The following is a 15838-nucleotide window of genomic DNA, read 5'->3' as shown; positions in this document are numbered from 1 at the left end:
CACACGAGTGCGATAATGAGAGGTCAAAGTAATTGACAACATCGCTAAACCCGGGAAGAAATGACCTGCGCTCGATCGGAGTTGATCGTAACCCACTCTTGCGGTCGTCTCCTGTCACCCCCGATTGGCTGGTGGAAAGGATATTCATATTTTGTCTTCCGTGAACACGAGTGACCGTTTGGGGCGTGCACATTGATCAACCATGGTCTTACCCCGCGTGCAATATGACCACACTTGAACAACTATAGCGGGAGAGACGATCGGGTACTGATCATTTGCTACAGGACAGACGTTCGAGCGTGAACATCGGGTGAGGTCTCTGTGATCTGCGCAGTTCAGAGGACAGCCACGAAATGGTCTTCGTCGATCAACCTTTGTCATGAGAATGGTCTGACAAGAACATTGTCCCGGGTAAAATGGTCGGGGGTGAGCATTGCTTGCGGTACAATTGAACGAAAGACGGGGGGTGTCTGGTCGTCTGTGAGGACGTCTATGATCTTCTCGTGCTTATCCTACGAACAAATGTACGCCAAACGATGATCCCCAGGTCACACAGTATGTATGACCTCAGTTGCAGGAAATGCTCGTCACACGACAGTACCGTACACGCGCAACCATCATGTGAGGCACATAGAATACTGTTTTATTCATGTCGTAAATAAGTACATATGGCACAAAGAGTCGGTGAGTAGCAATAAGGAGCGTCTTGGTGAGATGTTGTAGACTGACAGAACGGGAGCGATTGGGGAGCGAGTGCAGGTCCGACGCATGCTCGCACCACCGGTAGCTCAGGCCTGCTTCGAGAACCCAACGCCATAGCCGAACGGTCCGACGCCGCAGACAACGGCATCGTGCGCCCCAGGCGCATCCTGAACCGGCGCATGCATGAGGTGGCAGTTGAGGTCACCACATGTCTTCACAGCAACTTCTATCGTGGCGCGCTAGGCAAGAACGCGTCAGTGAAAGCGTCGAGACATGAGAGTACTATACTTGCCTGGCAGGACGAGTAATCTCGCCTTCAACAACGGTAGTTACTGAAGCCGTATCATCCGCCACGGCTCACGCGTTTACACAGTTCTGCGGGCCGGCCGCGGGTAACCTGTGATGTGTCGCAGTGAAAGTGCACACAATATCTTGCGAGGCATGGGTGAGGGTAATGATTGGAGAGAAGCCGATGTCTACTCACATGAAGCATCTGACGGAGTCTGGGATCTGGTTCTACGCAGAAGGGCGTCTCCCAGAGGGTCTTCAGCGCTGAGCATCTCGAGATCATACTAGATAGAACACTCACGGAAAGTTGTATAGGCAGAGCTTGTGCCACCAGTCCTGCACTTAGCTCGAGAAAACTCGAGTCGCCCCTGGCAGCAGCACAGAAATGCGGACGACTGAGTGTAAGAACATCGACTGCGAGTCACCACGTTGGACTGGCACGAAGCCGCCCTGCATCATCCTCGTACCGTCCGGTGAGAGGGGCGAGCACCACACGTTCTCGAGCGAGAGGAGCGCGTTGTACGACGGCGGGCCCGGCACGGGTGCGAGCGCGTAGCGTGCGGTCTGGATCGTGAGGTCGAGCACCAATGAACGTAGCGGCGAGCGCGGGTTCGAGCGCGGGGGGTGCCGTGCGCAGGAAGGAGGAGGGAGGGCAGTGAACGTAGTTTGAGTACGCGAGTGGGAGGCTGAGGGGCTGCCAATTTGTGGGCACGAGCGAGGGCGTGGGGGGAACGGGGTTCAAACAGCAAAGTACCTGGCAATCGTGAGGGATGTTCAGTGTGGTGTAAGGTGAATATGAAAAACGTACGCAGCCAGCTCGAGGCGAAACTGAGCGCACTCCTTGCATCTAACGAACATCAGGGGGAAAGTAGGGTTGAGAGGGAAGGTGGGAGTGAGGACCCAAGTTGCAATGCACACGGAGATGGTCGACGGGAAGCACGTCATTGGCGTGGGGCTTGGTCCTGTATAGCACACTAATTAGAGTTTATGGGCCACCGATCCATGGCCCTTGGTCGACATCCAATCGTACCGAACGGCCGGGTCTGGATAGTTAGTGGAAGGGCGTAGAATGAGGCTCTAATAGCCGCGATTGACGTGAGCGCAAGACCCCGCACGCGCCCTGACGCGGTCAGTACTTGGGCAATGGCCTCGAGAGTCAATATGTTCGCTCCGTCATGCGGCTCCTTACCTCATTGGTGCAGGCGATGGCGAAGTCGAGCAGAGCATCGCCGAGCTGCTCGGAGCGGTTGCGCACAGGGTTGGGCACCAGCGAACTTGGCCGAAGGCGAAGGAGACATGGACGAAGTCAAGGCAAAGCGAGCTGTGAACACACTGCACTGCACACGCTGAGATCACGGACATCACGTGGGTCCCACCGTCCTCTTCGCCCCGGCCTCTTCGATCTTGCTTCGATCTGTCAGTGATCTATCAATGATCACCCAAAGCTCGGTCTCGGGAGAACGTATGATCATTTGCTCCATTAGAGATCTAAGGTAGTCTGTGTCTATCACGCTAAGATAAATGTTGATCACCAGCTGTCACGCCGACTCTGGGTGATCTGCTCTGGATTTTATGACAGAACATGAACATCTCGCGATCAACCGGCGCTTCCCAGATCGCCCACGGTCAGAATTTCCCGCGTTTAGCGATGAAAGTGATTGGTTTTCTCTGGTCGCCCTCGTCTTTCTTACTACTACATGGATGCCGATGCTTCCCATGTTGTCCACCGTTTGGAAAGCTAGAAATACGCCGTGCCCGTCAGCGCGAACCGCTCCAGTCTACGGTAGTCCGGCCGGTCCTTCGCCACCGCCCAAAGCCACGCATCGAGCTCCGGCGGCATGAGCTCCCCCAACCACGCAAGCTCAGGGTCGGCCCCCGCAGCGAGCGTCCTCCCATGCGCGACGAGCCGCTCGCACACGTCGATCGCGGCCCCGCGCAGCGCGAACGCCTGCGCCTGCGTCACGCGCGGGCCCTCCTTCGGGGGCTCCTTCGCCTTCGCCGGCATCTGCGCGAGGACCTCCGCGGGCGCGGGCGCGGGCGACGCGGCGAGCAGCGGCGCGAGCACCGCGGGGTCGCGCGCGTGCGGGAAGAGCGCGGGGAGGCCGAGCGCGGGGTCGGCGGCGGAGAGGTCGAGCACGCCGAGGTGGACGAGGAGCGAGGGGATCACGTTGTCCGAGAAGATGGGGAGGCGTGTGGTGTCCGGCGCGGGGACCGCGCGCGTGGGGGTCTTGCCCGCGGGGCCGAAGCGCAGCGCGACGGCGTGCAGGGTGAGGAGCGCCTTCTTGAAGCAGTACACGGGCGCGTCGTAGACCGGCGCGGCGTCGCGGAACGCGGGGATGCAGCGCACGAGCTGCGGGAGGAAGGGAGGCACGCGTGAGCTGCGTGTCCTGGGGGGAGAGTGGGAGGGCGACGCACCCGCTCGAGCGCGACGTCGCACGCGTCGCCGCCGGACGCCTTCGCCTTCTCGCCCTCCTTGAGGGCCTCGAGCACGAAGCTCCCCAGGTCTGGGTACCCGCCCTGGGCGAGCGCCGCCCCGGTCTCGTTCAGCGTCCGCGCGACGATCTGGACGATCTCCCAGATGGGGCCACCGAGCTCGCCGACGGTCACCCCTGGGATGTCCTCGTGCGGCCGCTCGACGTGGATGGAACCGGTGACGCGCATGAGATCTGCGACGGCGGGGGGCGTGATGGCCTGCATGCCGCGCGCGGAGAAGTAGTCGTCCTCTCCGGACGAAGACGAGATGTGGGCGGCAAAGACGAAGGCGCGGATGTTGTCGAAGGCGCCGCGCCCCGTGGCGACGTGTAAGGGTACACGATAGCCAGACGCGAAGTTGAGGACGGAGAGGACGGAAAGAACGTTGAGCTCCTGGGCGACGGAGCTGAAGTTGAGGGGAAGGGTCATGCCATGGGCTGTGCGGAGACGTTGGTATGTGCTCGTGAAAGCGGGAGAGAGGAGTAAACGAGTCATGTCCTCCTCGTTGATCTAGACGACGGCGGACTCATGAGCGAAGTTCAGCGAACCGTCAGCAGCCGAAAGAAACATATACTATGGGTGAAATCGACAAAGCGTTCAGGCTCACTTTTATGTTTGCCTTGATCCTTACGGCCTCAGAAGACTCGCGCACAGCTTGAATGTAGCCTCCTGAAGCAGGTAGTGGTACAGAAGGCATTTTGAGTGTTTGAGACCGAAAACAGTGCGTTCTGAGACGGAAGAGATGTGTCAGCGTTCGCGGCTCTGAGATATATGTAGCTGTCCGACTTGCGGTGCCGAGGTGCAGACGTGACGCGTGAAGACAAACGTTGGCCTGAGTGACTCGAATCGCTGCGGACGAATGAAAGAGTGCTACGCCCAGACTACTTCGAACCCGCTGCCCTATTAGTAATCCAAGCCTTCCGCGCCTATTGGAGCATCCTCATCAACATTCTTGCATGACTGGCAAAATGGCTCTTGAAATCATGTCAGCTCTCCGTAGCACCTCTCCGCATACTTTGAGGTGAACGTTCATGGAGAGTGTGAATCAAGTAGGCTAGCTAGTATTTTTACACATGTGTTTCTGCGTTCATTCTTTATTCTGAATTTTGGCACGTGTAGAGAATCGTGAGACTGGCGTAGGTGTGCATCGTGACTGAACCCATTGTTGTATGATGCTATGGTGTATGCTCCGTGGAGCAGCTGTGCGAATATATATGAGTACACGCTTCTAGGTATATATATCGATTTCCCGAAGACCCGTTAAAGCAAAACGAAATAAACGGAGAGCAAAATCGAAAGCCACGCAGGCGCCCGAGGTCTACCCAGCCGCGACAGGCACCGGCAGTGTGCGCGACGAGGGAGTGGGGGTCGCCAATAGTCAAGCATCCGCATCGCTGTCGCTCGCCGCGCTGTCGCTCTCGTCATGGCCCCAGACCGCGAATGCGCGCCGCGGCGGGTCGCGTGAGCGAGACCGGGACCGGCTCCGCGAGAATGGCATCCGCGAGGGGTCGACGGGGGTAGGTGTCTTCAGACTCTCGCCCTCAACGTCGCGGTCGCGCGGGATGCGGACCTTGCTGCTGAAGTGTGCGGAGCGCGGGCCGCGGATGTCGTCTCGCTCGCCCCGCTCGCCGTTGACCGTCGATTGCGATTGCTGATCGATCGACGAGGACGATGAAGATGCCGAGGAGGCCACGAACTGGACGTGGCGTGGAGAGATCCGCGGTGGGTGAGGGTGCGATCCCGCAAAACGGTCTGGGGAGTCAATGCCCGACTTGAGCCCCGAGGATGGGGTCGACGAGAGGTCGGGGTTGCCCCGGGCAAGGGAAACTGCGGCGTTGTGTGCACGCTCCTGCTCGCGGTTCTCTTCTTCCTGACGTAGGTTCGTCTGCCCACGCGTCTCTTCTTTGGGACTATGCTTGTTCTTGTCGGACGTGGTGGGTGACTCTGCTGACGAGAGGTCATCAATGTCGAACTTCTCTTCGTCTTCGTCGGAGCATTCGTCCTCCTCGTCCTCTTCCACTTTGCTGTTCGGCTTGGGGGTGGCGTGCTTCGCCACGGTGGGAGTAGGACCATCGTGCTCCTTGGTCACTGTTGACCTGCGCTTGCGCCCAGTGCCCTCTTCCTCCACCACGACGAACGACTTTTGCCTCTCGCGTTCGTTCCATTTGAGCGTACGCGAGATTGAGTGGAACCAGTCGCGAGATTGAGACTCCGCACAGACGGTGGGGAAGGGATATTGGGAAGCAGTGACCTTGATATGGTCGCCCTCTGGATCCAAAATGAGCTCCAGCCACTTGACTTCATAATATATCAAAACTCACGCTTGAGCTCAACACGCCCGCGGCCATCGAAAGAGGCCCACGCCGTACTTCTTGAGTTGAAAGGAACACATATACGCAGCTCCATCGTATCCGGAAGGAGCATAGGCCGGAACGAGAGCGTATGGGGGCAAAGCGGCGTGATGAGGATGGCCGGAATCTCGGGGTGCACCAGGGATCCTCCGGCCGACAGCTGATGAAAATATGAGTTAAACTAGTCATGGAAGTTAGATTGGAGACTCACCGAGTAGGCCGTCGAACCGGTCGGAGTTGCCACGCACAGACCATCGGCTTGCACCGTTGTCAGATGGTGTTCGTCACCTGCGATATCCCCGATCGGTAATGAGGACTTGGAAGGTGCTGGAATGACCAAGGACGAAAACTCACCGAACAGTTCGAGGAGACTGACGTAAGGGCTCGGCCCTCGGTCAACGACCAGGTCGTTGAGGATCTCGAAACACTCGACCGGCCTTGTCGAGAAGCACATTATCTCCTTGTCCTTCTCGCCGGCCTTCCCACAGATCCCGCCGCTCTCCAGGGCCTCCCAACCGCTCTCCTCAATACCGCGCATGAGGATCTCGCCAGTTCCGCCCTTCTTGATGGCCCGACACGCCTTGCTGTTCTTCTCAGGGGCGATCGCGCGGTAGACGGTACACGTAAAGCGCATGCGCAGGTTGACTCGGATCCCATTATCGATCGCGCTGTCCATCACTTTGCGGTGGTCCGCGAAGTCGAAATTTGTGAGGAAACCCAGCGAGCCCAGCGCGAACGGGAGCACTGGCGGCACGATGCGCTGGAACAGCCACGACGTGAACAGGACGGTGCCATCTCCGCCGAGCTAGACACGCTCGTGAGTAAGCAGTGGCGCTCGGCATGAACGTGCGTACGCACCGTGACGACGAAGTCGAAGAGATGGGGGCTCCTGTTGCACATATCGGCAGTCCAGTAGCGAAGCTGGCCCTCTTGTGAAAAGGAACTGTCGCCGTTGGTCGTGCTCTGGGCAGATAACAGGGAGGAGGTACTAGAGGTGCGACGCTTGGGGAAGGGAACGAAGAGTTCGGGGTGGTCGCGCTGCATGCCGGCTGCGTCAAACCGTCTGGAGGTCTTCAGTTGGTTGTCGACATAGCTGCCCAGGACTATCAGCACGGTCGAGGCAGCAAGGACGAGAGTACTCACACAATCATGCCCCGCTCGCCACCTCTCCGCTTCATCATGAGATAGAGCGCGAGCTCCCGGGTGAGCTTGATCAGACGGTTGTCTCGCGCCTTGGTCACGATGAGCACGCTCTGGATGTTGGACTGGACGCGGGTGCGACCTGGATGCGATATGAGCACCGCCGGGAGGCGGATGCGCGCACGCAGACCAGACAGGACGGCCACTGACCAAGCTTTTTGCTCACTTCCCGCACACTAATCGCGGTCTCCGCAAGCTTCTTGGTGAGGCTGGGACCGTACTCGCGCTCCTCATCGTCGTAGGGGGATAATGTGTCGCTGTAGCTGTAGTCGGAGACAGTGCCGTCGGGGTAGGTGTGTTCGGCCTTCTCCTTTTCTCGGGATCCATTGGAGGACTTGTCGTCGTATACGGAGCCGAGCCAGTCCATGAGGGAGTTGCTCTGAAGTTTGGAGTGAAGGAAACAAGGTGATTTGATCGCAGGCGACGGAGCCCGGCGCTGAGGCTGCACTGGGCTAGGAACGGAATGGTGTGTAATCGTGGGTGTGTTGGATGTTGCCTGTGGGCCTTGAATGGTTGCGACATGCCTGTCCGTCTTGCCGTTGACCATGGTCCCAGTTGGAGTGCCGGACTGGAGCCTGGCTGAGATCTCGGGGGACTGCTGCTCGACGACGACGCTGCAGTCGGAAGAATTCTGCATTATGTGGAGCTGTGATGGCCGGCTGGTACGGCGTGAGATGGAGGGTCGTATGGAATCGGGCATCGAGGGTGTGCTAGGCGGTGTCGAGAACGTCTCGTTGTCTGGGGAGTGCATGGCGAGAGGCCGAGGTGTAGCGGCGTGAGAGAGCGGGTGATGGGAGGGGTGGTCGGGGCGAGATATGTCTGTCGGTTATATGCGCTGAGGGATGCGCGCACCGGACTGTAGACACGAGCGATGTTGTCCAGGAGACAACGGCAGAGAGTTGAAGAACGACGTCAAGTCCTGCCTCAGGCCTGTTCGTCATTGGCCCCGCCCGCCGAGGCTCTGTGACGGCCGATTGGCTGCGCTTGCTTATCGACATCTAGTTGGCGCCTCCTTCACTAGTCTCCTCCTTACTAGCCCACTAAGGTGTCCCTCTTCTCACCTAAAGGCACATCACTCTCCACACTATTGGTGGCCGCCCCGGGGCGTATCAGCATCCAACCATCATCATCTCCTGCGCAGCTTCCTTCACTCTCCCAACATGCCGCCCTGGAGATCTGCGTATTCATTACTCGTCTTACCGACCGCGTCGCCTACCCTACACCTCGCCAATCCCTAATCCATCCTGGCCAGCAGCAACGGCGGGCTTCTCGGACTGGCATGGTCGCCGTCTGCCACTGGCTCAGAGAGGAGCTTTGTACATACATAGTACGCAGTTCCATCATCGTCCATTCGCTTTGTTTCCATCATCTTGGCTGTGAGGTACGGTTGCTGCATGTCGGACATCCGTGAACCTTCACGTCGCAACTTCAATGCTCTTCGAACAGCCGAGTCGGCAGTGCAAACTGTGTTCCCGTACTCCTGCAAGTTGACCTGTTGTTTCGTTCCTGAAACCCCCGGTGCGCTGCGCTGATCCGCCAGCCTTTTGGCCGTGTCGCTGCGCTCCTGCTGATGGCCGCGAGACTGTTCAGAAGAGGGCAGTGCTTCGCTGTTTCGCCCCGTGACCGCATTGAGTGAGTTGCTGCTTTAGCACAATCATATTGCAAGATGAGCATGTTCCCTGGACTCTGGAGCGCCGTCCACTACTTCGAGCAGGAGCCTCGGGCGACAGGCTTGCATACTTACCGCGCAGAACGCACGCGGCTTTACACAGCCTGGGCGGCAACTATGTATCGCACCGCGTCGTTGATATCCTGTGCAAGCTCATCAAAATGGCTTCAACGACGGCCTTGGCTTGGCATCGTTGTGCACGGGGTCGCGGAAGTTTGAATCAGGCAGCATGGCATCCGGGCCGGGGCGCTGCGAGGACTCATAAATAGGCCCTTCGTGCTGTTGTTGACCCCAGCTGCCGGACCAGCCCTTTAATCCCGCCCAACTTTCTCGCCTTTTGTGTCTCTCTTTACGCTTACCTTCACGCCCGCTTCGACTCTTTTATTTCTTTCGTCGACGATGCACGCTGTTTCCTCTTTTTGAGTGCTGCCGCCGCCGTGGCGTCTGTTAGCGGTGCTCTCATCCCTCAGCACACTCGCAGGTGAGTAGTACTCATGGCTTGTGCCCATCTGTTGCTGAAGCTTAGAGATGCGTTGCAGAGCCGACGTGTGCAATGGTCACGCCGAGCTGTGCGGTCGTAGCTATGGAAATGTCACCTTCATGGGAGGTGAGTCCAACAGGCGCGGGAAATGACTGATGGAGTATTGACGCGTAGACGATCAGCCCACGACTCTTTCGCCTTCAGCGAGAACCCGCTTGATCGTAAGCGTCCCCGCCCTTCAAGTGCTCCTACAGCTGACTGTTCTGCATTGTAGTTGCTGCCGACCAGCGCGTCGACATCCCATCCCAGCTCGGGCTCGGTGTTCGCCTTCTCCAGGCACAGTCTCACATGAACGATGGCGTTCTCCACTTCTGCCACACGAGTTGTGTAGGTATTTCCCTTTACCCATGGCGGCTAGATTTGACGGTGATGCAGGAACTTTTTGACGGCGGATCTGTTGAGGATTATCTCAAGACCGTCCACGACTTCCTGACCGCCAATCCCAAGGAAGTTCTGACCTTGATCTTCACGAACCCTGAAGGGTCTCCCTCAAGGACGTCTGGGACCCCGCATTCCAAGCTTCTGGTATCGCAGACCTCGCGTTCGTCCCTCCTTCGATCCCCGTCAAGCAGAGCGACGTGAGTGGACTTTCAGTACCACATGGCGGTCGGTTTTAACTCTCATCCTCGTAGTGGCCGACGCTCGGCGACATGATCGACAGTGGCAAGCGTGTCGTCGTCTTCCTCGACACTGGCGCGGATGACGACCGCAGCGTCCCATACATCCTTCCCGAGTTCCCGATGATCTGGGAGACGCCCTTCAGCGTCACCGACGAGAACTTCCCGTGCAGTGTTGACCGTATCAACGGACCGCTCTCCACCGAGGATCACATGTACATGATCAACCACTCCCTCAACAAGGACATCTTCGGCCTTGGCATTATCGTCTCTGATCCTCTCGACGCCGATGACACCAACAGCGTTGCTTCGTAGGTCTTCCTTATGTGCGGCGCTTGACCCATATGTTGACACATCACAGGATCATGGCCAACGCCGGCGGGTGCCAGGGCTTCGCGGCCGGACGTGCGCCGAACTTCGTTCTCCTCGACTTCGTCAACATTGGGAACGGCCTCGACGCGGTCAACCAGCTGAACGGGCTATAACGTGAAGATCCACTCGTTGCTGCGGCGGCCTCTTCCCACCTCTGCAACCTCCCCGCCTCCTCCTTTACTTCATCCCCTGCCCATCACCTTTTTTACTTTTACCATTTCACCCTTCATGGGATGGGCTATCTGCTTCACTCTGGGCCTCGACATACGAGCCATGGACGTTGAAGAGATATAGTGGGCAACCGGCAGACACAGGTGGCGGGTTGGTACTGCAACCACCGAGATGGGCACCGAGGATAACCGTAGTAATAAAGATAATGATGATGACCTCTGGGCTCGGGCGTAACCACGAGTGTGTGCGCTGTGTATGAGGGAGATCAAACTCCAAGCTCAAGCTTCTTGAAGACTCGAAGTTCGAAATCTGCCAAGGCGCCCGTGACTTGGTATTCTGCTCACGGAGCCAGCGCTCGGTCAGCTCCTTGATCTCTCCCAGCACATCTCCATCGATCCTCTTCCATCCTAAATCCTTCCCAGCCTGGTGAGCTTCACTTGTGGCATCCTTGTTGGCCGTCGAAAAGCCGTAGTTCATCTAGCTGGCTCTCATTACCTTCTTTTACTGCTTACTCAGTACCCTGACGGCCCAGGACGCGTCCACGACGTTCCAGGCCGCTATATGCGCACCAACGAGCGTATAATCTCCTCTATGATACTTTGCTCCCGTGCGATCATCGGACGACGCGCTCTTCTCTCCTCCACGAAGCGGGAAGCGGCGCTACCTCTTCACGACATCCCATAGAGGGCCCGGACTAAGTGAGCAGTAGCACGGTGCGCACATTCAACAAACCCGCACCCCGCTTCCATAGTTGCCCTTCGGGCGGGCGATTGGAACTCCTCAAGCCTTGGCACTTCGTGGAAGCAGCTTCAACCCGACCGGCCTGTGACGCGGCGATAGGCAAAACCCCGATTTACGTGCGCCGTCGGCCACTCGGCCAATGCCCGCATGCGATTCGAAGACCGCAGCAGTGCGGGATCGCAGAACGCGCCCCGGCGGCGGCTTTGACAGCGGCATGTGGGGCCACGAAGGGCTGCCGCGTCCCAGCCTGTCCCAGCCCGCCGTTGCAGAAGCGCGCGACTGCCCGCCAGCCCAGCGACTTCGTGTACTTAAGTGCGTCCACCTTTCGCATGCTCGCCCCGGGGGCTATCCTGAAGCTTTCTCGCACGAAACAGACTTTTCCCCATCGACCGGCACGCCCGAACGCCGGCGCGAAGGCACCGTGCGCACTTTCGCAGGCTCGCGAGGGGGGCTGCGGACCTCTGCGGATGTCGCGCGTGTGCGGTTGATTGACACTTGCAGGAAAGGCGGGCAAAAAGCGTCGAAGATATCGGAGCACGGGAAGCGAACATAACCTCACCCGTCGATGCATGAGCCTCGGGCTCGGTATGGAAGTCCCGCGGCGGCGGACGCGGCATTGAATGATGGAGCGCGAAGCAGCGTCCGTACTTTTCTCCGGATTCTGTACCCTGGCCCGCCTGGTCCAACGGTTTATAGGCCCCAGCTAGACGGGTGGGTGAGCCTTCCACGCGACCCCGTCCCTACACCCGCGCGTCCCCTGGCAACCCCTCTCTCCCTCACGTCGCGCACTCGTCGTGCCTGAGGTTCCGCGACCATGACAGACTCGTTTGGGTCAAATGTGCTGCAACACGCGCTGGAGGAGTTCGTCGCGTCCATCCGGGACGTGAGGCTCACCCAGGCCTTCTCATGTGGGTTCAATGCAGAGTGTGCTTGGTATGCGCTCACCCTGTGCCAGTCGTTACAGCCACGATTGTCATCTACGACTACCGTAGGTGCAGAGGTGACAGTCGGGCGATAGACTCTGCTAACGCCGCTGCTCGCCAGTGGTATGCATTGAGCGGGAAATTGAGTTGATCTGGGTGAGTTACCGGCCAGGCGTGCTATCGACGCGTGAGCTGACTGCCGGAGCAGAAGAAGCGGTGGTCTGCGATCAAGCTCGCCTTTCTCTGGGTCTGTCCCCACATCCGCCCCAGAGCGTCTCTCGCACTGACGTCATGACCAGCACCGATACTTTGGCCTGATAGTCGTCTTGTACGTCCTCCGGCTTCTTTCGGTACATCAGACTCTGTGTGATTGACAGTGTTCTCCGACCCCAGGTTCCAAGCATACGGTCAGATCTTCTTCTCACGCGGCTCGCACGATCCTCAATGTGCAAATGACAGCTCTCAACTCGTCTGTCATCAACGACCGAGTAAGTTCATCTCACCATATGTTCAGGGCACATGCTCACACGAGTAGTTGTGAGCTGCATCACATCTCCGCGGGTGCCGGCGGATGTTGACAAACCTCCATGGCTTCAGCTGTTCCTTCTGGTTTTACTGGGAAACATGGGGCTATTGCATTGTCCTCTTCACCACCGAAGGTACATCATCACAGATTCTCGTACCTGTAAAAAATGACGAAACTTCCGATTTTCAGCTGTCCTTCTACTATGGATCTACATCGTCTACAACAAGAATCGATATATCCTAGCGCTCATGAGCATCTGCTACCTCGGCGAGGTTGGCTCAGTTGTAGCGATTCTGACCATCTCCTTCCAAGACTATCAGGGTAGGCTTCCTCTCCTCTCGTCGCCGCACGTATATTCAAAGACTTGCTTCGTTTTAGCACGAGCATACGGAATTCCGGGTGGAGAATACTGCGTACTCACCCGGGTCGGCTCGCCATTCCCCCTTCTTTGGGTGCCGATTCTTGCGTACGACACACTGCTGCTCGTTCTATTCATCTACCGCGGATGCGCCGGAGCCTCGCCTGCCCCGCGGTGCCGGCTCGCATACCGTTACGATAGCCTTCTGGACATGATCTATAGGCACTCGCTTCTCAACTTCCTTGCGTGAGTCTCTTCGCTTCCGACATCATGCTTGAGTTTCTGACAATACCCCCTTGTCAGCATTTTCGCATCCTACCTGACATGCGCCGTTATTTGGCTCAAGGGCAACGTACGTTATGTTTGCATGATAACCTGCTGCTCAGACACTGACGAGAGACATTGCGAATAGCTCGGGTCGTACCAGGCCCCGGTTGGGTTCGCGGTTTCGCTCAGCATCACGAACTGTACGCGACTGCTGCTCAACATCCGCCGCGCCTACTACTCGCACGAAGAGACTGAGATGGTCCTGCGCAGTTGCCGTACACCCCCCCTCCCCATGCAAGCCGAGGAATCAGACGACACCCTGAAACATACTCTCCGCCGCCCCCATCGTCCCACGCGTCCGGCCACGCTCCTTCTGCTCGACGCCCGTCGTCCGGCTGCCATCCCCCTCAGCCCGCTCTCCCCACGCACACCCATGTCGTGCGTTCGTCTGTCGGGTTCGACGCTCCGCGCGCTTTCTCCACCGCACACGCCGCCCGCGCTCCTCTCTCCGCTCTGGCCACACACACCTCCTGGCTCGCTCCGCGACATCTCCTTCCCGCCATCTCCTCTGCCCCCACATTCGCCTCTCTCGCCCACACACCTATACGCGCACAGCCCGGCGAGCACGCTCCGCGCCCACGCGCTCGGCACGGTGTACGAGGCGGGGCCTAGCACTGGCACCGCGAGCGTGCTCACCTCGCGTCCACGGAAACACTCCACGCGACACCCGAGGCGGCCCCGCGGCACGCGCACGAGTATGTGCGCCCGGCCGAGCGCGTCGTGGGAGCGCGTGTGCCGCCGGATGGCCTCGCGCTATTGCCACCGTCGCGGACGCGCTTAGGGCGCCTGGGCGCACGACCAGACTCGTATGTAGGAATGGAGATCTTCTTTGGAGAGGCGGTGTAAGATTGAAGTGCGGTGTGTCTGTCGTTTTGAATGCGACGTTATACGAGCCCTGTACTAAAGTCATAGAATCGGCGCCCCGTGAGCTCTTGTGTACTCATATCCGATAAGCAGCAGTTGTAGTAGCTAGTTTCTGATGTTACATATAAGCACATACACGACTTCAACAAATGGCCAATCGCGCGCCACCAACGCGCGCGCACGAGTCAACCACGCATACCAAACGCGGCGCGCTCGATTTGGGCAGACACTGCTGTGCAGCATGATCAACACCCGTGACTGGCTTACAGCAACAATGGCCTCGCTCGACGAGCGCGCGGTCGCCAAGAGGACAATACCCGTTGTACATGCGAGGGTCTCTTGGGGGTTAAAAGAGGGACGCAGCTCGAGAGGGAGGAGGCGAACAACATGTTCTCCCTCTCTCCCTCGAGCTCGTCCCGTCGATCGTCCCGCCCCGTCCGCCCTTTGACGCGTCGACCCGCGCCGCGGACGGTCCCGAATCGATGCTTTCACCCCCACCCTTGCCCGCGCGTGCACCGCCTCGGTCGTGGGCCCTCCCAAAAGAAAAGAAGTGGCTCCTGGAAGTGGGAACCCCAGTTCAACGCCCCGCCATCGATCTCGCCATCGCCGCCCCGATCCCGACAAACCTAGACCCGCGTGCCCGCGCCGACCCTCAAACCCCCGCGAGACAACGGCGCGAGCGGCAGGCGGCCGGCACGGTGCGCGCGGGACCCGCGAGCTGCTCGCGCCCCTTGTCCGGGTCGCTGGACGTCGGCGTCCTAGGCTCAGCGGTCGGTGCCGGCAACGTGATGGACCGCGTGCCGCGGCCCCTCTTTTGTGTCTGCGAGGTGCGAGGGGTGCCAGCGCGACGGTGCGCGTCGCGATGGAAGCCCGGCGTGCGCGGAAGCGGATCTGAGGATGGTGCGAAGGAGGCGTCGGATAGGGTCGCGCGCGCGAGAACGCGCCGAGATGAGGGTGAGCGAGGGCATGAACGAGAATCCAGCCGCGCGATGCGAGAAGAGAGCGAGAGGGAAACGTAGAGGCTGCGCGAGCACCGTGTGAGGTCAGTCCTTCGTCTCGGTCCGTCTCGTCCCCTCCCTCTCCCTCTCGCATGCGCGCGCCGCCGACGGATGAGTCCGTCGGGTCCGCCGCCTCGCGCCGCCCCCATCTCAAACCCCAAGTACGTCCCTCCTCGCCATCGCCTTCTCGCATCACCCCTCCCCCCAGGGCCACCACATCCTGAGAGCGCGCCCTCCCCTCGTTGCCCGCCCGCCCGCGCCCCCGCCTTCGCGAAGGCCCACGCGGCCGTCTAGCAGCCCTATCCGCGCTGTTCGCCCTGCCCGCTTGCCCGTCCCCCCTGCGCGCCCCCGCGCGCCTTGTGCCCGTTCCGGACGGACAATGGGCAGAGGCCACCGAGCGCCCGCGCCCGATGCGGGCCACAATGGCTGTCTCGAGCGCCCGGGACGAAAGCGGAGTTGGCACGGTCCACGTGGAGCACGTGCAAGACGATCGCGTCGCGAGGCGCGTGGCGGCAAAGCTTCCGCGGCGCGCGAAGACGCGCATGATCGCGTTCGTCGGGCGGGACCCCGGACTCTGCATGGGCGCCCGTGGGGAAGCTTAATCCACGGACGCGCGCCGCCCCGACGCCTGTGCAGGGGCGCGCGCGATCGACGCAGACAGAGGGGGCGGCGTCGCCAAAGGGCGAGCGGCGGGGCGCATCGGCGAACGTCGGCGCGC

General features: G+C 59.5%; 5 protein-coding genes across 5 annotated transcripts; 2 read left to right on the top strand and 3 right to left on the bottom strand.

The window, feature by feature from the left end:
- Window positions 1–788: 788 nt before the first annotated feature.
- On the bottom strand, window positions 789–2352 carry BXZ73DRAFT_78161 (uncharacterized protein; the record flags this gene model as incomplete). Its single annotated transcript, XM_048022819.1, has 9 exons — window positions 789–941; window positions 1064–1099; window positions 1187–1246; window positions 1292–1358; window positions 1458–1676; window positions 1799–1952; window positions 2021–2138; window positions 2180–2264; window positions 2324–2352. The coding sequence occupies 9 exons, from the start codon at window positions 2350–2352 to the stop codon at window positions 789–791; spliced, it is 921 nt and encodes a 306-aa protein (XP_047877258.1).
- A 376-nt stretch (window positions 2353–2728) lies between these two features.
- BXZ73DRAFT_102154 (uncharacterized protein) lies at window positions 2729–4159 on the bottom strand (the record flags this gene model as incomplete). Its single annotated transcript, XM_048015128.1, has 3 exons — window positions 2729–3340; window positions 3406–3972; window positions 4070–4159. 3 exons carry the CDS (start codon window positions 4157–4159, stop codon window positions 2729–2731), a joined length of 1269 nt encoding a protein of 422 aa, XP_047877257.1.
- Window positions 4160–4840: 681 nt separating this feature from the next.
- Window positions 4841–7764, bottom strand: BXZ73DRAFT_48064 (ATP-NAD kinase; the record flags this gene model as incomplete). The annotated part of the gene is made up of 7 exons (XM_048019981.1): window positions 4841–5730; window positions 5784–5973; window positions 6025–6101; window positions 6168–6618; window positions 6672–6906; window positions 6957–7095; window positions 7164–7764. The coding sequence occupies 7 exons, from the start codon at window positions 7762–7764 to the stop codon at window positions 4841–4843; spliced, it is 2583 nt and encodes an 860-aa protein (XP_047877256.1).
- Window positions 7765–8583: 819 nt separating this feature from the next.
- On the top strand, window positions 8584–10325 carry BXZ73DRAFT_90464 (PLC-like phosphodiesterase; the record flags this gene model as incomplete). The annotated part of the gene is made up of 9 exons (XM_048025648.1): window positions 8584–8645; window positions 9107–9163; window positions 9222–9289; window positions 9346–9384; window positions 9438–9550; window positions 9599–9673; window positions 9718–9801; window positions 9856–10151; window positions 10202–10325. The coding sequence occupies 9 exons, from the start codon at window positions 8584–8586 to the stop codon at window positions 10323–10325; spliced, it is 918 nt and encodes a 305-aa protein (XP_047877255.1).
- Window positions 10326–11938: 1613 nt separating this feature from the next.
- On the top strand, window positions 11939–14039 carry BXZ73DRAFT_102151 (uncharacterized protein; the record flags this gene model as incomplete). Its single annotated transcript, XM_048015127.1, has 11 exons — window positions 11939–12032; window positions 12080–12112; window positions 12169–12203; window positions 12256–12294; window positions 12347–12375; window positions 12441–12535; window positions 12590–12706; window positions 12763–12894; window positions 12952–13177; window positions 13235–13283; window positions 13344–14039. 11 exons carry the CDS (start codon window positions 11939–11941, stop codon window positions 14037–14039), a joined length of 1545 nt encoding a protein of 514 aa, XP_047877254.1.
- Between the last annotated feature and the right edge of the window lie 1799 nt (window positions 14040–15838).

The sequence above is a fragment of the Epithele typhae genome (genome assembly GCF_022376455.1).
Source record: "Epithele typhae strain CBS 203.58 chromosome Unknown BXZ73scaffold_29, whole genome shotgun sequence".
Lineage (NCBI taxonomy): Eukaryota > Fungi > Basidiomycota > Agaricomycetes > Polyporales > Epitheliaceae > Epithele > Epithele typhae.
Note: the sequence above shows the minus strand (reverse complement) of the source record. Positions and strands in the feature narration are given on the sequence as shown.